The following is a 25,278-nucleotide window of genomic DNA, read 5'->3' on the forward strand; positions in this document are numbered from 1 at the left end:
TGTCACTGGATTTATCTGGGCTTGTCACAGGGTGTCTAGAGAGAGGCCCAAAGCAGTACCAGCCTTGAATGAAGTGTGGAAATGGGGTAAAGTGTTTCCATCTGGGACTATATAAGTTGTTCTGGAGTCCTCTGTGCTGTACCAAGGCCCAGAGGCAAGCATGTAGCCTGTACCAAAACGTCTGTACCTTACAGTCATCTCCCCTTTGAACAGCACTGCAGGATGAAGGTATGAGAAGTGCCTTTCCATGCTTCTGTCCTCTGATCCAACTGCAGGTTCCCAACAGCTGTGCATGAAATCTCCCAGGGATACCTCCTATGAGGTGCTCTGTGATCCTGCTCCCAGGATATCTGGACAGACATTGGCTCTAGCTGGTTATGGTCTCCGCTCAGGAGACCAGGGAAAAGGCAAGGAGGTGCTCACATTTGCTGCTTGTCCAGTGTCAGGACACAGCACATGGAAATCTGTGAACTCCAAAGCCCCCCCAGCTTACAGCTTGGGAGAGACAGGCAGAGTAGCCCTAATGCTTTCTCCAGCATCACAGGGGAAGAGGGACTTGGGACTGAGAATTCTTTCTTTGCTGTCTGTTTTCCTGCAATAGACTCTGTTGCAGCAGTGGGACTCATCTGATCCCTCAGGGTGCATTTGCCATTTTTTCTGTGTTTTCTCAGAGGAGGTAATAGACTTCTCCCCCTTTGGAAGTCACTGGAGATATTATGTACAGCACAGCTGAGCTATGTAACAGCTGTTTTTCTATAAACCAGGAAGTTTCATCACTTCATTAGAAAGAAACTGAGATTTCACATAGATTTTTTAATTTTATTTTTCTATAAGAAAAGAAACAGTAAGTAAAGCGTGTCTTGTTTGCAGTATTGGCTGCCAAAAGTTCTCTTCTTTTTTTTTTTTCTTAAAGATTTAGAAATAAGACAAAAGTAACCAAGACAACCCCTACCCTAAACTACAGAATCCCACTTAATAACATTGAAAAAGAAGATGATAAAATTGATCCCTTGTGTACCGGTAGTTAAACTTCAAAAATCAATTGAGAGGAAAGCTTAACTGGCCTTTCTGTAGTATCAGAAAGCAAATCTAAATCCCAGACATAGAATTTTTACAGCTATAAATATAGGGGATGATTTTCAGACAATGTCAAAACTGTTGTTTAATTCCCTTTCCTTCAGGAGAAAGCTCCTATGAGGTGCACTTGGAAAGGAATCCCTGAGTGTAGTAGATATACTTCTGTGTGAACCAAGAAGTAGCTTTGCAGAGTGGTGTGCATAAGGAGTGAGACCAGAGTGATCAGCAAGGACTCCAGTTCTGCCATCGCTTCTGCTTTGAGTGACTTTAAACCTTTGTCCTGTTTGTTCAGGCAAATTCAGCTCTCAACATACAAAGATATTCCTGCTAAACAACTACACAAACATTGCTCTGGCAGTGGTCTCCTGAGTGTTTGTAGAAAAAAAAAATGTTAGGTCTTAGTCCTCTAAAGTATCTAGGTGAGAAATCCACATTGCTAAACATCTCTGAAGATCTGAGTGCCTGATCTTTTTCACAAAGTAAGACTTTGAAGCCTTACTATGCTTTCAGCCATGTTTCTATTTCCTCCTTGTTTTCTTTTAGCCATTCAATGTTGCTCTTCACCTGCTCCAGTGACTGACTCCTGGGCATTTCTCCTGCCCCAGCATTAGGATATTTTTCAAAGAAATTTTCCATCTGGAAAATATAAAAAGAATTGATGTGAAATAAAGAATGCTGCTATTGGGCAAGCAGCTTTTTACAAAAACATGGTTAGGGGTAATTCTGACTGGGAGAGATCAATAAGCTCAAGATAGTAGCACTGGAATAGTTTTACAGTTAACTCCTGCTGGTTTAAGCATTTAGAGGACAAAAAAATTACATTTCCTGGCCAGAACATTGTTAAATATATTTGACTTAAACCCAAGAGAATTGATATCACCATACCTGCCAAAGCTGGAGCTCAGTGTTGAAAGTTTGGGTAATAGTTACTATCCGCCCAAGGGTTCTGTCATTTATAGTGAATCTAGAAAAACAATTTCACAAATGATGTTTGATGTAAAACCATAATTATCTGAAGCTTAAACTTCTTTTGTATTACAATAATGCAGAAACACTCAAATTTCAGCATTTTTTGAAACAGTTGAAGAATAGCTTCCCTACATAATATCTGAGCTGTTCTTAAATACATTTACTAATGGAGTGAACTCTTATGGTGGAATAATTTTTTAAAAAGTAATTACTGATCGTCTCAGGATGGAAGTTAGGAGTATTGCTGCTTGGCAATACAAAAACTGTCCAGTTCACAGCTCTAGGCTTGCAGGTGTGCTTTCCTTCTATACCCTCACCAAGTACTTAGAAAGGAGATGGAAGGAGAGAGAATACTCAATACTTAAATACTGAGGAGAAAAGTTAAAAGGTTTGCTATAACTTGCACTGCTCATCTGTTTGCTGTTACCATTAGAATAAAATTTAAAATTAAAAAAAAAATATACTCTGTCATCTTGGTCACTTGATGAAATCAGTTGCAAGAGCAGAGACTTGATTCAATAGTTTCCATGCTATAACCAGATTTCTGTGGCTTTGGTAAAACTTTCTCTCCTTGATAACCATTTACTGGTAGTGATCATTTAAGGAAAGAATGGTTTTCAAGTTAGCAACAAAGTACTTTTTCCACAGCAAATGGATATAATTGTGTTGAATAAGCTTTCAGTTTTCATTTTGCAAAGGCCAGTGATTATAGCTGTACAATGAAAACACAGAAAAACATGGCATGTAACAAGATTTACAGGTGGATGTAGTTTCCCATGAGTTCATTAGTGTACCTGTCAACTAAGTACTCCCAGTTCAGTCGTATCCAGTCCCAGGCCATTGTTTTCCCATAGGTGTTATATGAGATGTATCTCAGGACTGTGAACACATCTTGGCTTTTGATGAGGCTGGTGTTGTAAATATATTTCAGATACCTAAGGGAAATGCCATAGGAATTGATGAGAGCCACTTCCAAAGAGGAGTATTATTCTTTTCCTACAGCATTTTAAAGGTAAAGTACGCAGATCTAAAATGTAACTGTGTCAAGAGATAATTGTATTGAAAGAAATCATAGTTAGGAATCTCTAGAAAAGTAGGTAGAGTTTATGTCTCTACTTCAAAATAGCCAAATGTTATTATTATTCCTATATTTTAATGCATCAGAGAAAACAAAACTGGATCAGTTAGTAGTTCAGCCAAGCACCAAAAAAATAGTAGTCCAGACTTTAAAGATCTTACAGGGACCATGAATGCTTGCTCACATTGACATCTGTTCTGTTTGGAAAATTTTATCTGTACAGAATTAAAATTCATTTGGGCAGAGCATGCCTGCACGTGATGTAGTTACACTTCAAGTTATGGCACAGATAGTTTTGACTGACAGGGTGAAGCAGACATGTTTGCAGGGAGGTGAGTAGCATGGTCATGGATTCACAGCAGCAGCTGTAGAAGAACACCCTTTCAACTCTTGTGCATTTGGATTAAGGATTGTCTTCTTTTTCCCTGTATGTAATGGACAATTTTGTCCAATATGTTTGCCCTCCTTGATTGTTATTTTAATAGTAAACTAAGAGGCAAGCTTTCCCTGCTTTAGAAGGGATTTTTTTATTTTCTACAAATATAGGCTGACCTAGCTAATTAATTCATGTCTTAATCATGTCAGCCATTAGCTATTTAATGGCTTTAGATTATGACTGCTGTGTTCACAAGAATTTAGGAATGCAGCTGCTTCATACCATTATTTCAATTACTCTAATTCTCATATTTACTCTTCCTGAATTTCCTTATTTCACCTCCTTTAAATTTGTTCTATAACCATGTTATGACATTTAGATAGGGCATCAATACAGTGGTGAATGTCCCTGGTGTAGATGTTTGCTTGCATGAGTGCTACATGATACAACAACATGCAAAGTTATCTGATAAGCCTAAAGTAGCTGATGTGCCTATGCAGGGTGACAGCCTGGTGAGATACTTGCCCAGTTTGACAGTCTGCTGGACCAGTCTGGGGCAGTATCCAGACTTCTCATCATTGACATGGCGGCATGAATTCAACATTTTTGGTTCTAGCTTGAGTACTTCTGCACAGCACCTCAGGGAGCATTGCAAGTTCTCATGGATGCCTTCCTAGGGCTGTTAATAACAATCGCTCAAGGTTGTTTGCCTACTTTGAGCTAGTTAGAAGGTAGACATCTAGACTAAACAAACTGGAGCCAATGGAGGCTAACTGACAACACCCAAAAGCAATTCTTTCCATTGATTTTAAGCCCCTGTCCTGGCCTAGGATAAGCAGTGCTTTGTAGGTCTGGCCTCTCTTTACTGATTAAAGAGGAAATGGATGACTAATTTACTCCTGATGCTTAACTATTAAGCAGCTAAAATTGCATAGGGTGAATGCACTTTTGGAAGAGCTAAAGGTTGTTGATTGTGTGAAGCAACTACCATGTCTTCAATATCTTTCCACTAAAAGAACAAGGCTTTCTTCCTGCTGTAGTACAGTCTCAGAGGGGCATGTTAGATTTAGATAACTGGTCTTGCAAATGTGTTGCATTCCTCATGCTGTAATCTGACCAAAATGAAAGCACAGAAGAGAGGAAAAGGGGAATTAGCAAACAGTGACCAGTTGCTTCTGTAGAAAAAGAGAAATCTGTGTGTGTTTAAATCACCTGTCCAAAAGGGTGATGTTCCTCACTGATGCCAGGCCATATAGCAGCTTTTCTTTTTCTTGGGCTAATGTAGTTTTTTGGTATTCTTTGAACATGTGATTCCATGATGTCTCATTGCCTGAGTTCTGCATCCCATAGCGATATACTATGAGTCGGAGATTTGGAGCAATACTAAAATAAAGAAACAGTAGTTAAATATTCTCCTTTTCCTGCTTGAGATCAGTGACCCAGTCACATGCTGCATTCTTCACAAACCACAAAAGATGTGAGCACTCACGTTTCTCCTTGTAACCATCTATCAAAGAGTTGAGAAGCGTTGCGCAAAGATTCTTCGTCATTCATACTGCAGGCAAAGTCTAGAAGAGATGCACGAAGAAGCCTTGGAAGGAGAGGGAGAGAGTTATTTTCCTACTGCTAACTATTCTTTGAATGCATCAATAAAATGAAAAGGAAAAAAGAAAGATTGTCACACCTCTGCAAATGGTCTCCAGAATCTTCCCAGCCTAGTTGATCCACAGCTGGCTTTACCAGATTGCTAAAATACGTCTGAGGTAGAAAAAGGGTGTTGGTTACATGTGTAGATTTCTTTAAATAATAATATATTTAATTTCATAGTTTATTCTCCTTCATTTTTTTTCAGAACTAGCATCTCTTGAATGAAAAGTAACATGAACAGGCACACACAAAATCTTTCCAGCATGCCAAGTCTGAATGCTTGCAATACTGATGTGCAGATGGGACAAAGCCAACCTGCTTTTCTCCAACCTTGTCTGTGCTCCCAGCTGAAGGCTGGGGTCCAGCAAGGACACACTGCCACAGCTACTTTCCAGAGATGATAGAGAGTTCAGGACATACTTTAGTGACCATTAAATCATGTTCAGTATTTTAGGTCAAGTAAAAAACCTACTCACTACCACACAGATATGCAGCTATCCTTTTTGCTGAGGACAGGTGTCTGAGATTTTGTTGCCTTTCTTTATTGAAGGTTGGACAGCCTTGAATAATAAATATTTGTAACATGCCTTACAGTGACAGACTATAAGAATAATTAGGGGTAATTTCTTTTCTCCAGGTGCATGGTCCTGAATGCAGAATCCAAGTAATTCAGATACCACTACTAAGCATTGTTTAGAGGGTTTTTGTTTAAGACACCAGTAATGAAAAGTAAATGTTAATTGTTCAGCAATGCTGAAAATCACTTGAACTTCAGTATTATTCTTGTTAGAGATTCTGAATTATCAGATTCAGTGGTCCCAAGCTGGATTGGCTTTTATTTTGCTTCATCACCTGAAACACGGAATAGAGATTTTTATCATCTTCAAGCATGTTTGCAAGGTAAGTTACAGCTGATACAGCTCTATTCCAAGGTAAATATTCTGTTTCATTTCTTAGGTATTTTGTGAGTTCCAGGGCAACAGAGTAATCCACAAGTCCAGGTCTGTGAAAGGAGAAAACATAACTTCTGTTATTTTAATGAATTTGAAGAACTTGCTTCTTCAAAGATATTAGATTTACTATTTATTTTAGGAGGCCTGAAATAGTGAAGTTTTTGAGGGAGAAAGTAGTCTGGAACGTAACTTGGAAGGTGTTTTCCAAAGAGATAACCGAGGATCACTGTTGATCCATGCCTAACCATAGGAGTTGTGCCATTGTGAGAAGACTGCTAGCATGGTGCAACAGCCCAGTGTGCCTAGAAGTCAGCAGCCCTTAACTGACTACATTAATATTACAAAAAGGAAAGGAATTGCTAGTTGGAGACATCCTGAAAGGCTGAGGAGACTTAGACTGAGAGGCTGTTACAGATGCCTAAAATTTATCTGTGTCACCATGGCTGGGCACAAGATCTAGAAGTTTCCCATCAAGTTTCTAAACAAACTACTATGGTATGCATTGTAGGCATGCCTCTGCTTTTCTGGATACCTAAATTCTTCTGGAGTGCTGCTATTATTGTTAATTGTATGGAGAAAACACCCCTTTCTAAGAGCTGTGCCATTAAAGCCTTTTTTCTTGCCATGGTACTGAAAGGGAGAATTTCTCTTGATTGCATTGGGTAATGCAAGTTGACAATGCATAAAGGCACCCCTTTTAGAGGACAAGATAAAGTAACAAAGATTTAAAGCCCCTACCAAAGTCAGAAAATTTCTTTCAACCACGTGGGTTGTGTGATTTCTAATTATTAGGCAACAGAAAGTGAAAAACTTGTCTTGAAGTCTCTGCAGAGAATTAGTTTACCTTGCTAAAGAAAAGGCATCATCCAAAATCCCTGCACGATCAGCAGCTGAAAAACTCTGTATGAAAAGAGGAAAAGAGGGTACAGATTATTTGCAGAAAACCCCCAGCCTCTACAGACCTCTTAGAAGAGACCCACCAGACAAGTTAGACATTACAACACTCACTGTGTGGTTTTGGAGCAGAAGACTGCTTAACATGGCCCAGTTTTGAGTATCATAATTCACCCGAAAGAATCCAATGTGGTCTGGATTAACTTTCACAAAAGTATCAGAAGTACCTTCTATTGTAATTCCTACAAAACAAAGAGCGATCAGTTTGTGCGCCTTATATGATGCAGAACTCACCGGAGATTCCTGGACTCGAAAAGGATTATTTGGTTTTAATGGATATCAAAATAAGGTCCAACTCTTAATTTCATTTATTTCTTTATTATTTCTAAACGGCTCTGAGTAAAGATATTATGGATTTTGATGAATGCCGGCACTTACTTGTCTTAGAACAATGAATCATGGTAATTACTTGGGCTAGTTAGTTTGTTAAATTTGAAATGGAGATCACTGTGAGCAGAGTGAGGATGGTGAGATTTAGTGTCACTGTAAGAAGTAAAGAATTGCAAAGAAGCAGTTCTTGAAAAGATATATTTTTAAACATTTTTCATCCTCATGTGCGCTATTAAAGTTCATATACTTTATCCTCCATTAGTTCAATTTTTCAGTTTGTTTCAACTAACTTTAACTTTTCTTTCCAGTACTCTTTGATTATTTTTTTATAGCTACTGAGAAATGATTTACAGAATAGGCTGAGACTTCATGCAAGCACTCATGTTAAAGGAGTTTCCCATTTAAAATGAATACTTGAAAAATGTTCCTTTCTCAGAAGCTTGACCTGGTCCAGTTGGTAATGCTACTTATGATTTTTTTTCTATTTCCATTGAAAACAGTGGTCTTCAATCTGTGGTTTGAGGGTGGCTGTAGTTAAAAGCACATTTCTGTTTGGATGATACATACAAAGTATTTCTAAAGGGACTTTTCCCTACAGTTGGTGTTTGCCATGCAAGACAGAAATTTTAAGGATGTAAAAATAAGCATCTAATCAAGACTTTGCAGGCTTTGTGAAGTTAATAGCCTTTTTCACCCCTCATATCATTTGGAAATCAAAGAAAGAAAATTTCTTTGTGTTGGCTTCTGACTTGTATCATGACATAAGATATTTTTTTGTTTGCTTTTGCATGGATACTAAAAGAAACCTGGTTAAAAAAAAACTCAGAACAAAAGACAAATTGTATTTAGAATAAGTAACAAACAAGTACAAGAAAAGATGACCCAATTGTAATATTTCTGAAATTTAATGAGATGTAATTTAAAATCTGAAAAATGTCAGTAATTTTTCCCCACAGTTTTGTCCACTGGAGGTGTAAAACAAAAAATTCAGATTTGACTGCATAATACAACAATGATCCAAAAAAAAGCATGTAGGAATTTTCTCAGTTCTGAAATCAGCATTAGAAAAGGTGATTAATCATTTGTAGTTCTTTTTCTTTATTTAAACTCAAGTTGCCAGTTTACCATGCCAGAAGCATTCATCAGCCTCCCACTTCTCTTCTCTTGGACTGGACGATGGCCATATCTAAGCCAAATTTATTTTAGTGCATTATAATTAAGAGTATGCATGGATGTTTCCTTGAATAGGACTGTATTTAAACAGATGGTTAGGCACTACTGAAACTGAGCCTAAATTGACATAACATTTGTACAGGGGAAATAGTAATCTTATCACTGCAACTACTAGTAACTGCACTACAACCAAGCTGGGTGCTAACTCTGAGATCTGAAATCTTGAAAGTGTGAAAGTTCATTCTGTGCTCTGTTTTTTTGTAAATGATATTGAAAAGTTTTATGCACTCATTACCCTTAAAAAGATGTTTACCTCTAGAATCTGATGCGTTGTAGAAAGTATAACCTGATGAATCACCACGCTTCCATTTGACTGGTATATTCCATTTATAACTGAAATTATGTAGAGGGAAAGAAAATCAAATTACATTTGAAGCCAAATGGTAAAAAAAACAAACCTCCAACATGTCTTTGTTTATTTGTTTATTTTAGTGCTTACATCTTGTTTTATGAAGCCAACTTGTACTTATGAACATATACATTTACTAAATAATATGTCAGGCAATATTCTAGCAGGATACAAAGAAATTAATTTAGTAAAAGATGACTGTATGTGAATAATTGGTGTCAGTGTTAATGTTGATGTGTTTAGAGCTTTTTGCAGACACTAGTTAATCTTTGCGATGCTGACTTGAAATAAATGTTTAAGTATTACAGAAGTTTTTTACAGATTGAAAAAGTGAAATGGTTTAAGCAACCACTGCAATACAGTTACTAGGACCTCTTGCCTTTTCCAGCCTAATCTTCTTCTTCAAGACAACCCTAATTCCTTCATTATAAAACCCTGGGAGCCAAATGCGACCTTACCTCTTGTTTCTCAGCTCCTTGTATACCTTTATTGTGTAGGTGTATATTCCTCAGTCCAGGGCATTCCCAGGACAAAAATGAGAAATTTGGGCAAGAATAGAGCCATGGCTCAGCCCAACCAGGACAGTGACCAGGCAATAAAGTACATGGGACAGCAGAGCATGCTGGGAGTGTAACGTCAGCCACCTGCATAGGGCTGCTAAAAGCTATTAAGCCCTTCTGAGCAGTCAGCTGCTATTCTGTGTTAGTATATTATAGTTCATCCCAGGGAGACTTCCCCTTGGTGGCAAATGCTATAGGAAAACATATGTCATCTTTATAACCTTGGGTAAAGTAAATGGTCAGTAACTTTCAGGAAATAAAAAAAAAATAAATTAATGCTATGGTATCTCCTCCTACCTCCAGGAAGAAGGATTTATTATTTTGTATCTTCTAAACAAAATATCTTAACAGATTTATACACTTCTAGTTTTACTAGTTCTTTTATGGAGCTTACTATGATGGAATTCAGAGAGCTATTGTGTTTCCCAGGAGAAAACCCATATAGGTTTTTGGGTTTTTGTTTTTTTATTTGTGGTTCGGTTTTGGTTTTTTTGTTTTGTTTTTTTGTTCATTTGTGATTTTTTGTTTTGTTTTGTTTTTTTTTTAAACTTGTTTTTGTAAATGAGGTACATTTTACTTAGTTTCTACCTGGTTTGAATCAATATTTGCAATGACAACTTACCCAAGATCAGAAGGAGGATGAGAAGCATTTGCTTTGGGATCCAAAAGAAAACGTTTCTGTATGAATACTGAATTATCTCCCATCTCCAAAACAGGGTAGCCCATCTGCCCAGTCCATGTGTCCATGACTTCCTTCACAGATTTATTACTTGCCTATGAATGATGGAAGAAGGTTGCAGTGAAAACAGAAATTCAGTCCTAAGAGGAAAGAAAGTAACTCTGGTATTAAGAAAAAGAGGAGCAGAAAGTGGCAGAGGAAAGAGCATGTTCAGAACAAAAAAATCCTCCATTAAATCCTTTTAAGATGCCTGTCATTGAAGAAAAAAAAATATTTGGAAACTTGAACAGCCACAGAAGAAATGAGGAATCTGTAGGTAGGAGACTGGCCAGTAACATGAACAAGAAATACTGAGGAACCTTTGAGGCCCCTTGCTCTAAGATCTCTCAGTTTTTTTCTGACAGAAAAACTGAATAGAAAGGACACAGGGGGATTTTTAAAGCCAGAAGCCTCCTTGCAGTGTGTCCTTTTTTTAGTGTGAAGGAAGAGCCAGTATTAACTAGCAGCTGCACCAATGTAAAATTTGATTCATTCTGTGAACCCTGAACCCTGTCCCAGGAACTGGAGCTGGAAAAAAACTGTCACTACCTCCCCAGGATGCCCCTTGTGAGGGAAGTGAGCTAGGGTCACTTGTAGTGTTTCCTTCTCCAGATGAGGTAAATGATGTGAAGGTGCAAAGCACTAGAGAGAGAGAAAGAAGGAAGTTCTGCTGAGTAGGAAGAAGTCTGGGACCATGGAGAAGATCAGAACTGGAAAAGAGACACAAAAGCACAATTTAGGCTGTGTGCATGTCCACAGTGTTAGAAGAAAAGGAAAATAATAAATAATAATAAAGGAAAGGAAATAATATCAGAGAAGAACCTAACAGAATGCAAGTGTAATGGGAGGTAACGGGATAGATGGAAAAAAATTGTCCAGCCTCAAGGAAGAGGAAAGATCTGTGGTGGCACAGATGACTCAGAAGCTAGAAACAGGAGAAAAGCACCAAAATTACTTGGGAATTAATACTACTGAGAGCTTTCAAACACCTAAATCTGGATAGAGAAAAGAGACAGTATGGGGTGCAAGTGTGTGGTGGATGAGAGGTGTTTTCACACATGAAATGATTTTGCATTGCAGGGGGAATGCTTCAGTAGCAAGTAACAAAAATGTTAGCAAGGCCTCCTTTCTTGTTCCTTATTCCACTCCTACAGCCTTATGCAAAAAAAAAAAAAAAAAAAAGATAAATGGAGGCTGCCTAGCTTGTGATCTCTCATTGACAGAAGAGCTACAGAATATTAAAAGTTTGAGAAACTGAAATCAGTGGGTGAGGTATGAAACATTTATTAGGAAGGGTTTGGGTGGATGCAAAACATACCTCTTCCAGAGCTTCCCAAAATTGTTGTGTCTTGGCATTCTGGAAATGGTGTTTTTTCAAATACGCCTAGAGAGAGATAGAAGACTGTGAAAATACTACCAGTGTTTCTTCTTTACCTATGAAAACAATACACATATTCAGTTGTACAGGGGTGCAGAGAGTACCTCTCAGTTGCACAGAGTACTGAGATACATGGGTACTGTGAGTTCTGTGAGTGGGAAATTGAATGGATCACTATTCAGCGGATGAAATTCCTTTGCTATCCAGTGCATCCCATAACACCAAAAGTCAGCATTTTAGAGTGACTTGTTAGTAAGAAATAAATTTGTACTCGAAGAGTTCTTTGTATTTTGTTTAAAACAAACAACACCACTATACCCTGTTGCAAATTTCTGACTAATGTAAGAGACTGCTTAGCAGGAGGAAGATATTTCATAAGATTTCGCTGCCTGTGGACTCAGAGTGGAAGTAGGAAAGTCTAGTCACCCCTAGGTTTTGATCAAAACGATTGTTACAAGGAGTAATGGTATTGAGTGAAGGGTTTGCAACGCCTAAACCTTATTTCCATCCTATGTCTTCCCTGGCTGCTTGGCGGGTGTTTTCCTACCACTCCACCTGCTCCTGGTGGTGTTCAGTCAGTAGATGGTGCTGTTTGTTTCGCTGTTGGCCACAGCTGCCTACGTTAGTGCTCTTGAAGGCTCTCAGCAGAAGGGAGGGGTTAAGTTCTTGGGGACGAGGTGGCTGTATTTTCCCATCTTGAGTAACCCTTCTGATTATATGAATATATAAAAAGAGGAAGTACAGGAAATACAACTGTCTTGTAGAAGCCCATAAATGTGCTCTTGATGAGAGAGGGTAGTAAGAGCAAATGTGGTAAGCCTGCGCTGTAACTGATAAACATTAGTACCAATGTCTGTTCAGACTAAAGGACAGATAACCTTTCTCCTTCTGGGACAGCTCCTTTCTCACATTTTGTCATTTTGTAGCACCACGTTTTTCCTCCACAAGAAAAGACTATGAAATGTGCAATATATGCCTTTTCTTCTTTCTATTACCTTGACCCAGCCCTTGACTTTCTAAGGCTGGGTGTCCCTGTATCAGGGCATGGATGAGTTTATGCCTCTAAGAGTGTCCCTACATAGCAGCCTTGTGTGGGTTGGAGGATCCTGGCCATAGGAAGCTGCAGACACACTTTACAGCAGAATGAGGGGATCCCAGCTGACAACAGCATAACAGTGGGGTAGAGTCGTTTTTTCCATTAAAAACTGTCAGGAATTTAGCTCCTCACTGTCCGGCTATCAAATCTTTATGCAGTTCACATTCCTGATTCTGTGGGAGCATGGAATTTCTTCCTTTCCATGTTACTTTACTGAGTAAACTCAGTACTTTAATGCACTAAGTAATTTTAGTACCAATACCAGGATCTCTGATATTCCCTTTTTGAACAATGGCTTTGCTACTGTCACATGAAGATGGGCTGTATGTCTGGTGGGTTTTGGTGCCGCCTTTACCTGACAGCCTTTTCGGAAGAGCTCTGGTGTAATCCAGTCTTGAATCATTCTGAGGATTGATGCACCCTGAGGACAAACGGAAAAGGGAGAAGGTCAATCCACACTGCTCTGATTTCCATTCATCTAAAAGGCAACACAGGAATGAGGGTTTTGTAAGGAAAAAAAAAAAATCATCCATCAGACGAAGAAGTGTTTTTTTCTACTTCCTTTGTGGGATGGCATGCCTACCTGGTGGAGCTTAAATCTGGATGTGAAAATCAGCCTTTAGTTGTGATCAGACACTTGTTCCTATGTTCAGCTTCTGAGCACTACTGCTGCAGGTTACTATCCTGCCAGTCTACCAGTTTGTGTGAGCAGGGCTCCCTGTTTCGTGTTGAACAGGACAGGGGTGAGGGCAGACGGGGACTACCCCTGTCAGGGGAACAGCCTGAGAGAGGCAGTGACTTCAGATCAACACACAGCAGGAAGGGAACTCTAAAAATGCTGCAAGTCTGGGCCTTTACAGGTTTGGTATTCCATCTCAAGATAAGGAATGAGATTTGTTGAGGACTAGCGTAAGAGCACTGGCCTCTGAAGCAGGGTAGAACTGGGACCCGAGAAGTTACTAACTTAAGCATCACAGAAAAAAACCTAAACAATATTTGAAAGAAGAAAGAAACAAGAGGAAGACAGGAGAGAGAAGTAGGAAAGCTTTGTGTAACAAAGAACAGGGTGTACAAAAAATTATGAAGAAAAAGAAGGAGTGCAAACTCAATGTAAAATGCGAATACAATTTTAGGATTAGCATGTTTTCATTTTCTGAGTGAAATCAAGGGGCAGTTGAGAGCCTAATGCTATGAATGGTTTAAAAATCCAGTTGTGCCATGAAAACAAGAATATTATCTGAATTCTCAGTAAATCCTGTTTCCTCTATTTATATGTCTGAGAATAATGACTAGATGAGTCATGGCAGAGGGACTGTTTGAACAGATATGCCTCAAAGTGCTTTCCAGGCTATTGCTGGAGAGTCAAGGTGTCAGCAGATGACTGTTTTCTGCAACAGAAATCTCAGGAAAGTGTTTGCCATGGAATATGTTCAAAACCAATTCAGTACATTTAGAACAAATATCCATTAGTGATAATCATAAGGCTGCTTAATAATCAGTGATGATCATAAGGCCATGAGTATGCAGTAGGGAACCTCAGGTCCTCAGCTTTGTCACTCAGCTACTTCTTACCACCTGTATCTCCTCTCATAAACCATCCCCTCCCATTTATATTAAAAGTAGAAATACACACTTATACATGCATTTGGTAACTGTGGAGACTTCTTTAAATTGTAATGTATAGTTAGTCACTTTTACCTTCTACTATTATTTTTCAGTCTCTTCCCCCTCTCTTGTCATTCCTCTGTACTCCATGATGGAGTGTGTTTGAGAAAAACTCATCCTAACAAAAATCACTGAACATAGGAATGCCAGTATTTTAATAACTGTCTTTTCTTACAACTGTTTGGGGAGGCTCAGGAAAGTGACTTTAATTTGACTAGCTGATGTTCTCTGATGGTGATATAGGGGGAGTCTTTTATCAACACCCACATAATTTCATAGTAATTGCCAAGTATGTGACAAAATTTGTTTGTGGCAGAAATGTGGAAGATGAATCCTAAACTTCTGTAGCTGGGAATTTCCAAAAATGTGAGTATCCAAGAACAAATGTCTAACAGATCTTATTTAAGACAAAAAAAATCACTGTTACTTTAATAAAACCTTTCAAAATAAAAGAGAAGATTAAACTGGGAAAGAGATGAGATGCAAATACTTTTAAAAGCAGATTAAAACAATTATGTACATTAATTGTTTACTCACTCACCAGCTCTATTCTAGTAGAGCTTTCCTAGGCATACAATGCCCTACCAATCACCCAGCAGTTAGAGGATTTTGTACAGAACATACTGCAATGACTCCATAGACCCTTAGGCAATTCATTAGGGTTTTAGTATTGGATAAGCTCTCTGGTTGTTCTGGTAAGACTAACAGAGAGCATTCCAAATTATGCTTCATTTGTTTAGTGATGAATATTATCATGAGAAGATTGTTTTTAAAAGAAAAATGCAAAAGAGAAGCCAAAATAAAGCCAAAAAGAAGCAAGCTAATTTTGTCACGCATTTATATATAAATACCAACAGTAGTTTGAGCTAAATCTATGCAAAGACTTTCTCTTTCAAGCCAAATTATAACCCAAGTCAAATTATATCCCAAGCAAACTGTTCCCAAACAATGCACAAGTCCTCAAGTGTTTTTGCTTAAAAAAATGAGTTCATGTAGCAATTATCTAGGCACAAACAGATGAGTAAAAGCTAGGATTTTTTTCTCTATTGTTTTTGCAGACCCTGAAAAAGTATGTCTTTTGCTTAGCTCACCACTAAAATACATTTTGATCCAGAGTATTTGATTTAGTTCTGTATATTTTGTGCCTTTTGTTTTTGATTTAAAAACTGTGTTACACAACGCAGGTTTTTACATGGTTTATGGTTTGACTGTGAGGCATTTATGATGCAATAAATACTGGTTGTATTGTTGGATAGAGGATTTAACAATTGAAAACAGAAAACTGATAGAAATGGATGGATCAAGTCTAGCTAATAAAAGTAGTATCTACAGTTATTTCAGCACAGCTAAAGCTAAAGTCAATGCAATACTTTATGTTTAGCTGATAATGAGAGCTTGGAGGGGAAGCAACAAGCAGTATTTAATAATGGTGGATTTTGTGTATTCAGCAGAAGCATGTTATGGCATCAGATAGAGAACATTGACAGAGTCATACAAGAAGGTGCCAATAAAAACATGGTGTATCAGGCTCAGAAGCAGCATGGGAGATGGCTGGTTGAGGAGAAGAATGACAGGGGTGTTTTCATGGGCTTATCTCTTGATGCACTACAGAAAACTACTGGAGGAAACAGTGTTGTTGGGGCCCTTGAGTGAAGAGAATCCCTGGTTAGATATGGAGGGACACCTGCTTTGTTCCATCTCTAAGGCTTGTCTAAGGACAAAGTGGCTTTGGCTACATCCAATATGGAAGGAGACAAGCTGGCCTCAGCCTCCCAGGCTGGGTCTTCAAAGTGATGATCCTCAGCTGGTGGTGAACCAGGCTGCTGGTGTCCCTCACACTCTGGACCTCACAGCACTTTCCCACACGCACGGAGCTCCAGGCTGCCGCCCCACATGGCAAGTGCTACCAGAGGCCGTGGGCTCCCCAAGGCCTCTGTGTGCCCTGGTTACAACAGTGCTTGGATGACTCCAGCATTCCAGTGTCTTTCTGCTCAGGCAGACCCAAGGTATTCTTCCAACTAGCTCCTTAGGGAGTCTTTATAGGCACAGGTCCTCACTGTCACTGATAGGGATGGGATGAGCAAAAATCTTATCAAATACTAAATGGAGTGTCTGCTACCACCTCCTGAGCTTCAGACTACTATACTCCAATGCACTCCTGAGCTCCACTTTCACTTCAACTTTCAGTGAAATGCTGAGCTAACCTATCTCCCAATTTAGGCCAATGCCAGTAGAGATTGGTGTAACCCATCTTTGCTAAGGTTTTTTGGGTGGCTGAGATACTGTGAGCAACTTGAGATAAAAAGTCACTTTCCTGTTTTCACTGCTTGGTTCTCTGCCTTGCTTCCTCAAAACAGAAGTTATATTGGCCTGCAAGTGTGATGGAGAAGTGACAGAGAGGATACCTGGACGTCTGCCCTTGCCTTTGTGTTAGTTTATGAGACTTGACATAACTGGGTTGCATCAGCACGAGGTGGTGGGAGAGGGATGTGCTTTGTACCTGTTTTAGTTTAATTTTAAACCAAACCCTCTAGTGGCAGAGGCTGGTGACACTGTGCTTTGCCTGCATCACTGCATGTTGTGAGCAGGCCTGAGTAGTGTGTGGTGGCTGATGAGGCTCTGGCTGTACTGCTCCTCTCACAGCTGCTTTTAACTGCATCGTCACTGACAGCAGTTGGGAATGACCCAGAACAAAGATCTGCACAGACACAGCTCAAGTGAAATTAGGAGTCCTGATTATGAGCACTTTTATCTTCTCTCCAAAGCTGCCACTTCCTTTGCATCCAAAGTCACAAGAGGAGGATATCCTACCTTACTGTAGGATATCCCATCAAACACAGAGGTGATTTCAGCTGGAGATGACACATCGACTACAATTGGGTGAGAAGACAGCAAAGAGTCATCTTTCAGTACAGGAAGCACATCCTCAATTAAAACCTGTTCAAGCTGAGAAAGAGAAGACATTAGAATAGAAACAAAGGCAGGAGTATATGCCTACTTCTCAAATAAGTGGTTTGAACTTCAACTTCTCTAGACAATTTGAAATAGAATAAAATTTCATGCCCTCTAAAGAAGGACTTGAAAGCTCTTCCTTTACATCTGACAGGGGAGGGATACTATTTCTCCTTAACTCAGATAAATTGTCTTTTGCAGATCCTGTTTTCCTGTGTGTATCATAACACAGACACCCCCATTCTACCCCCACCTTGCCCCAGGAGGCAAAAAGAGCAGCCTGTGTTACCAATTTCAGAAGTGTGACGATGTTTATAAAGCATGGTCTCCTCTTGCAAAAGAAGAGCTGGGTAGGAAGGGAGGGAGGGAAGCAGGAGGCAGGGCTCCCCATCCCAAGCTTATAATGTTTTTTTAAAATTGATTTGAATATTAAAAAAAAAAAAAATTAGGTAGCCAGCAGTCAAAATCCCCTTATTTCCTAATCAATATTGACCAAAAAAGACTAAAATTTAATTTAGCTTTCCTCTTCTAATACTCACTAGATTAAAATTGAAATGTCTTAGATTAACATAGTATCTAGATAAAAAAAGGTCTTTTAAATTTTAAACTCAGTAATTAGAATTTTTTTGACATAGTTGGGACAACATATCTACTTTAAAGTGTAAAAGAGACCTAGGGAATGATTTTGTTCTTAGCCTCTCCACAGGGAGAGAGGTAGGGAAAGCAGCAAGTAGGCACTGCTTCTAAAGTCACTAGGCTCAGGAAATAGTAGATTTCAAGTTCAACTTATGCAAAACCTATTCTGCTCCCTTCCACTGGCATATGTCTTATTATCCAGAATCTCATTACACCTGGCCAGCTGGGGAAAATATGCATGCTATGTGCCATCACATCTGTTTGGGAGGGGAGGAAGGAAGTAGCAAGAAAACTCCCTTTATTCACAGAGTATAATGCATATTTAAGGCTAACTTTTTTGCAACGTCCTTAAAGCATCTTGGCAGAGTTAGCACTTCGGCTATCCACTGTCACTACCTATTTTTGCTCTGTACAGAATAGAGATTGTCTGAGTTGGAGCATTTGCAATGACACAATGCTGGCAGAAGCTGAATGGCAATCCAGTATTCTCCTTGATAATAGCCCAAGCTGTGGAGACAGGCCCAGGTTCCCAACCCATACCAGATCAGATAACAATCCTAAGTCCCACGAGAGAGTACAGCCCAACTAAATAAATACAGGAAAATCTCCATCTTTCAGAGTTAGACCTTTAAGCAACCCTGAGAAACTATTAAGGCTCTGTCCAGAACCCACCTAGGTGTTATTTGCCATAATAACCAAACACTTGACTCACTTGTTAAAAAAGAATGATTCCTCCCTGCAGACTAAAACTTCATGAAGTTTACTTTGACTAGTTTCAGACCCTAACATAGGTAGGTGAAAAACTTAAAACAACTTTTTGTTTATGTTGCACCACACTGTGTTAGTTTTCCATAAATATACTTTAAGTCTTCATCATCCTTGTCTAAATTTTACTCCTTTCTGAAATATTCCTCCCAGCCCCGCCAACCCTCCACAAGGCAGAAATAATTACCATTTGCCAACTTGGTTCTGCTTTATTTGTTCCCAGGAACTCAAAATAACTGGCAAATCCTTCATTTAACCACAAGTCATCCCACCAGTCCATGGTTACGATATTTCCAAACCACTACAATTATAAACATAAAGATGCAGGTTTAGATAAATAGTACATGTACATTTCAGTATCTCACATCTGCATATAGAACATTCATTTGCTTACTTTTTTCCTGCTGCCAGATGAAAATTATCATAATTCTGGTGTTTGAATAGGAATGAAGGCCTTGCCTTGTGTTAAAACATCACTTTTATTATAAAATTACATATTACTTAGAAGATTGCTAATGACTCATGTGCCACTGAAAATATTTTTAGTTTCCTCCTCTTGCTTTGATGATTTCTGCTTTTAAGGATATGTTTTCAGACAGCCTCCACAGTGTTTGATTATCCCTGTTTGCCTGCCCAAAAGAGACATCTGCACACGTAAATTAGTTTCTCTAAGACATTTTAGACAGATTTTCATAAACTGGCTGACAATTTGGGCCCAAGCATCTAACTTCCTGAGAAAAATTCCAAGGCTGTAGTCATGGTATTTTGAAGCTCTAACAGGGATCTGTTTTAACATGATGTTTTGCAATCAGATTTTGAACACATGTAGAAGATCCTGAGATGCAATTAATGACAGTGTTTTCAAGATTAAAATGTTGTGACTATGTATGTGAAACACTAAAAGTAAAAGTGACTCATGGCCTAAAATATACCTGATGAACGAGCTCATGGGCTATCACAGCAGCTACTCTCTGTTTGTTGGATGAGGCTGACTCATTAGGATCATACAGCAGGTTTGTTTCTCGATATGTGATCAGCCCCCAGTTCTCCATAGCACCTGTCCCGAAATCTGGAATAGCTATTTTATCTGCATTAAAAGAAAGAGACAATGATTACCACTGTATCCCTTAAATCTATTAGCTTATCCTCTCTCTGTGTATTTACAGCCTGTTTTTCTTACCATTAGTGATTCTGGCTTACTTCTGTGGACTGCAGGCTATGCTATGATCTCTGTTCAAGAAGAGAACTGGCCTAAAGCAGATGATAGCAAGTACCCTGGCTCTGCTGAGATTACCAGAGATATGATCAGTTGCACTTGCTGAGGATCTGCCCTAGGAGGTGATGCTATTCCATCTCCTGGGAACGTGCATATCATACATTACTTAATTTTGGCTCCAGAAATTAATAGTATTGTCTGGGGACATGCTATAGGCAGTAAACCTTCTGCAACTATTTGTAGAATAATGAGGCATGACATTGTTTGTCACACTGTTGTAATAAAAATATTTATTGACATGTTAACTGAAGTAATTCCCCCATGCAGTGAACAACATCTGCTTCTACGCCTGGCAATTTGTGGGGGGTCACTCATTTATGGTCAGTAATCAATACAGGTTTAAATGAGAATTGCAGACTCAATTGAACTGGCATTTTCTTCTGCAAATAATGACCACAGGTTTTCTATGTGGGTTGGTGAAAAAGTACAGATGGATTTAAAACTGAATAGAATGAAAACCCTTCACCCCGCTCCAACAGAAGATAGGAATTAATTATTTTAAATTAAACAACTTGATTGCAGAATCAAAGCTGGTAGTTTGTCAAGGGCTTCAATGACAGTCAAAATGAGGATACAAGGAAAAAGGTAATGCCAGAAGCCATAAATCAATGTGAAATACAATATTTAAATAAACCATTATGCAGAAACATATTTGATTCACCAGGTTTGACCTGGATAACTTCTAAAAATAAGGAAACAACATGGCAAGTCAAGGTTAGTGATCCAACATTCTGGTCATTCTGGGAAAGCCAGTATAGAATCTACAAAAGTATATATCCTGTGACATTGCTGACCTGGAGATACCAGTCCATCCTGTCACACAGACAGGCCTTTATCCAGATGCTGCCATGGCAAAGTCATCAGGCTTTCATGAAAATGGAAGTTTGAATATAAAGCACAGGTGAGATATAGTACCTATTATTACTGGGGACCAGTGTGTGGAAGAACATCTTATTGTACTGGTTTCCCTAATTCAGTTGTCATTGAAATGTGAACATATTTATAGTAAACTCAGGTGCTGTTTTGAAATGAGGAGGTAAAAGTCTTTGTTAAAGTAACATAGGTTAGCCTGATAGGTACAGGCACAAACAGCCAACAAAAGGTTTGCACAGCATTATTAATTGTCTTCAATGTTTTGGGGATTTCTCCCCCTTATATTGTCTTGACTTGTTTGCAGCTAGTATTTTTGCATCCTTTTAAGTTCATAAACCTAACTGAATCACCTCTTTGTAGGTCTTAGGAGGGAGAATTTCCAAAACTCTGATTGCATTCCCAGCTTGATTTTTGTGCATGTTAAACCGCGTGAATCAGATCCAGAGTCCATTTCATGCTAAAGGATGTCCAAATGCACTACCTTATCTTTGCTAGTTTTGTAACCATGGGCAAAATTTGAGAGTGTGCCCACTCTTATTTAGTCCCAGATCTTTATTTAGCTCAGCAGTAGAAACTACAAATTATATGCTGGACCACATTCATCTTTCTAAAAAGTGGATACACACCCACTTTGCACTAAGGTTAATAAATAATATGACATACTCTCTGGCAGTTTACATCTTCACTTATCTCACTGCTGACTTTTGTCCAGAAGTTCACATGGAAGTGGTACATATTTTTCTGAAACTTCTGGCTCTGTTTTAACTCATGATGGTCCTTTGCTGATGACACCAGTGCTTGCCTTTTTTTTTCCACAAGACGCTTTAAAATAAACATGCCAGGACCAGTTCTTCAGTTCAGCAAACTGAACTGTGAGAACTGGCAACTAAACAGTAACAGAGACCAACTCATCCATCATGACATTTAGAAACATCTTGAACTACAGTGGTACAGTTTTTAAAACATCCTGACATAATATCAGCGGTTGGCAGCCAAACGCTTTCATGCTGTTTTCCACCAAAACACAGAGTTCTGTAACAGCAACATAACCACAGCACTGAATTCACAAAATGAAAAATATAAATGTTAATAATCACCTAGTTTTGGAAGGGAGTAGCTCAAATTAAAGTACTCTTCAAAGAAGTCGAATACAGTTTTTGTTACTTCTGCTGCATATTCTGCTGTGTGTATTTGCTGTGGCTGGGCATAAACTCTCAGCTGTAAAATACAGAAACACAATTAGAAAAGTTTTTAGTTAAAAAGAATCAGGTGTCAAACACTGAAAAGGCATTTAGCATACATATCAATAACACTGCAGGCTTTTTCTGAGACTGGCCTGAACACCAAATTCTGTTCCCTATCACATTTATTTAACGAAGTTTTTCAAGTGTTGTACATAAGAGAGACCAAGTCAGTATATGCACACTTTCCACTGTTCATCTGAAGTGTAAAACTGGCAAGACCCATGTCCAGAGGCTCACAGTGGCCAAGCTTGGAGCAGGACCTGATTGTATACCAGCCCCTACTTCCCCATGGCCTGGTTTTCTCAAGAAGGAAACTGGGAAAGCACAATCAAATGGGATCCACTTGTTCTGAGCAGTTCACTGATCTTGACTAATCCCACGGATCAATCTTCAGGAGCACATCTGTACTGAAAAGTGTCAGAAGCCCATAGCATCTTATCTTACTCAGCTTCTTTGTACCTTTCCTGTGTGCTATCATTATCATTTCCTCTTGTCCTTGTATATTTGAAGATCTCAAACCCACTGAAGACAGTGCATTTACAAGATCTGTGACACTTCCCAGGCATGCTGGCCTGTGCAGGTAGAGTGGCTGTTTGACCAGCTGTGTTGGGCCACACAGACACTCAGTCTCAGCTTTGGTGCCTTCTGGGCTTCTGCTCCCCAGGAAATCATAGGCAAAAATCAGTTCTCTCTTTTATGACCAGGCAAGTCTGGGCAAACTTGCATGTTTGGTTGCCCTGTGTGTGATGAGTGACCATTTCTGTGCTCCTCCTGTATATATAAAATGCAAAAAATGATGTGATGAATGTTGGCCTTTCTATCCCTGAAGCCTGGTCCCTGGGACTGCTTTGGATATTGTTGTCAAGCAGTAGGAAAGCTCTGGAGGACTAGAATTTTTATGGCACCCATGCCCATGATGAGGAGGCCTGCAACTTGAAAAAACCTTTTGAGAAGTTATCTTCACATTGTGAAGACAAAGTTTGAGCTCAGAATTCGTGGAACCTTTTAGGGATCTTTCCCTCTGTCTCTTTGTCCCAAAACCTGCTGGAGCTATATGTTGGCTGTTCTCTTCCCCATCCCTGAAAATCTCCAGTGTGGATTAGAGATTTCAATATGGATTAGGAAAACCGATCTATCTCATTTTGCCAGGTCCATGACTCTTATGAATGGGACACATTCATCTGACTTCACTGGTGTGGCTTGTTTACTCCTTCAGTGCTGTCTTACAGCCAGGAGTTTAGGGCCCAAGCTGAGAAAAGGAGCTGGTCTATTCCAGGAACTGTTTTGGAAACTGACAACACATTGATTTCAATACCATAAATTACACTTCCTCCAATGAGAGGGGAGGATGGGAAAGTGGTCAGAAAGAAAGCGGAAACAAAAACAAAACCAAAAAACCCCAAAAAATAAAAAACCAACCGAAAAAAAGCTTATGAAATTCAATCGGGAATCTATTCCAGCCAGGGGATTTCCCCCAGGGTCAGTTTGCAATTACAATCTGCAATTTCCATTTCTGTAAGCTCTTTACCCAATTTAGCAGTCTTCAGTCCCCTAGCTGATCCATATTAATGGTTTCCAAAACCTTCAGCCTGCACTAAAACTGACTTTGGGTTTCATTTGTATAATCTCCTCTGTGATTTTCCAAACCAGATATTCGGTACCTGACAGGTAATCAGCTCAGGAGCATTGTTTCCAGCTGTAGGCACATTTCCCACCACTGATTTCATGAATGTCTTCATTAGGGCTTTCAGAGTTAATGGCAGAGTTTTAAAATAATTTACTATGTCATGTGAGCTGTATGCTCTTGCTGTTGTTTATGAAAGTAATTTATGGATCAAGTGGATACTTTCTGCTGAATGAGAGATTTATTGTTAGAAATTTACACAGCAAACTATGGAATGTTCTTTTTAGTAGTTGGTGAATCTAAATGCCTCATTGTTCAGTTGGTCTTCAAAATTCTTGGACAGGAAGCCTTGGAAAGGCTTGGAAAGGTTAGAAGAATAATTTTCTATATATATGATTAACTTTGTATATATATGAATAACTTTCTATATATATGATTAAAGCCCCTAAAGATAGCCTGGTTTCCCTGGGGAAAAGATAATTTTTAGTGATGGGTCTTACGCATGTGTTTTATATTGGTAAAACTATGTCCATGTTAAGAGAAAGGAAAGTTATGATTTTAACCTCACTTAAACCCCAAGTTTTCTAGTGCAGGCAAGTCCTCAGACATTGTTTAGTGAACAGCATTAATAAAATATGTAGTAACATAGGCTTGAATTAGAAGATGTTTCTTCAGGCAACCTCTGTACTGACACGAATACTCCAGCTTCTACACACACACTTTAATTACCATGTTTCAGTGAACACTCCCTTTTATTTAGAAAAACTACAACCAGTCAGGAACATTGTGGGCTGTACTGTTTTGCTTGGGGAAAAAACCAGTGACCTCAGGGCCATTCTCAGGAGCATGGCATGGACAAGTAGTGAATGTTTAACTTCTGCATGTAGAAAACAGTGTTGCACACTTCTTCAGTACACTTTCCCCCCCACAGCATTATATTCTGCAGAAAAATCTAGACAAATTCTGATTTTTAAAGGAACTGAACTCTAGAGGATATCTGTTGAGACCAAGTTGCCAAAGACCTGTCCCTGATAATGAGTGGATCAGCTATGCTGAAGAGCATTGGTGAACAAAATTGTGTGACTGGGAGGCATAAAAATGTACTCCTGTGAATTACTTAGCCAAACAGCAGAGAACAAAGAATATTATATCTGTGTCTCAAACCAGGCTCCATTTGCTTATCTAAGTGTAATTTAGCTTTAGTTATTTGTCAAGTAGAAATATAAGCATATAGCATGACACTAGGGAGGGCACAGAGAGAGGCATCTACACAGTGCTGTGACAGGAGGCCTTTGGTAAGAGCTGAATCAGAACTTTGGAGATTTCTATGTGACAGATTTTAACATCAGTGAACAGATTTCAGTAGGGAAGGATTTGATGAACTTCTTCAGTTAAAGAAACTAAGGAAGAGCTAGCTTGCCAAGGGAACAGTAGCCTGGCTGGGGTTTTAGTCTAGATTCCCTGTCCATTTGTGACATTGTCTCCAGAAAATAAGGAAAGCACTGCCAGCTCATGTGAATGACAA

The 25,278-nt window shown here is 39.0% G+C and overlaps 1 protein-coding gene across 1 annotated transcript in view; it reads right to left on the reverse strand.

Moving 5' to 3' along the window:
* Window positions 1-805: 805 nt before the first annotated feature.
* The window catches only part of ENPEP (glutamyl aminopeptidase), a 34,138-nt gene continuing 9,665 nt past the window's right edge, over window positions 806-25,278 (reverse strand). Inside the window, exons 4-20 of the mRNA XM_023924737.2 lie at window positions 21,983-22,103; window positions 19,669-19,823; window positions 18,924-19,037; window positions 17,195-17,329; window positions 13,074-13,139; window positions 11,563-11,628; window positions 10,149-10,300; window positions 8,871-8,950; window positions 7,109-7,236; window positions 6,945-7,000; window positions 6,000-6,150; window positions 5,185-5,258; window positions 4,990-5,091; window positions 4,713-4,883; window positions 2,841-2,981; window positions 1,963-2,041; window positions 806-1,713 (exon numbers count right to left, since the gene is read on the reverse strand). Of these exons, the coding sequence (XP_023780505.2) occupies window positions 1,576-1,713; window positions 1,963-2,041; window positions 2,841-2,981; window positions 4,713-4,883; window positions 4,990-5,091; window positions 5,185-5,258; window positions 6,000-6,150; window positions 6,945-7,000; window positions 7,109-7,236; window positions 8,871-8,950; window positions 10,149-10,300; window positions 11,563-11,628; window positions 13,074-13,139; window positions 17,195-17,329; window positions 18,924-19,037; window positions 19,669-19,823; window positions 21,983-22,103 (1,929 nt within the window). The 3' untranslated portion in view covers window positions 806-1,575. The remainder of the gene's footprint in view (window positions 1,714-1,962; window positions 2,042-2,840; window positions 2,982-4,712; window positions 4,884-4,989; window positions 5,092-5,184; window positions 5,259-5,999; window positions 6,151-6,944; window positions 7,001-7,108; window positions 7,237-8,870; window positions 8,951-10,148; window positions 10,301-11,562; window positions 11,629-13,073; window positions 13,140-17,194; window positions 17,330-18,923; window positions 19,038-19,668; window positions 19,824-21,982; window positions 22,104-25,278) is intronic.

Source organism: Cyanistes caeruleus, chromosome 5, assembly GCF_971803275.1.
Source record: "Cyanistes caeruleus chromosome 5, bCyaCae1.hap1.1, whole genome shotgun sequence".
In the NCBI taxonomy this organism is placed as follows: Eukaryota; Metazoa; Chordata; class Aves; order Passeriformes; family Paridae; genus Cyanistes; species Cyanistes caeruleus.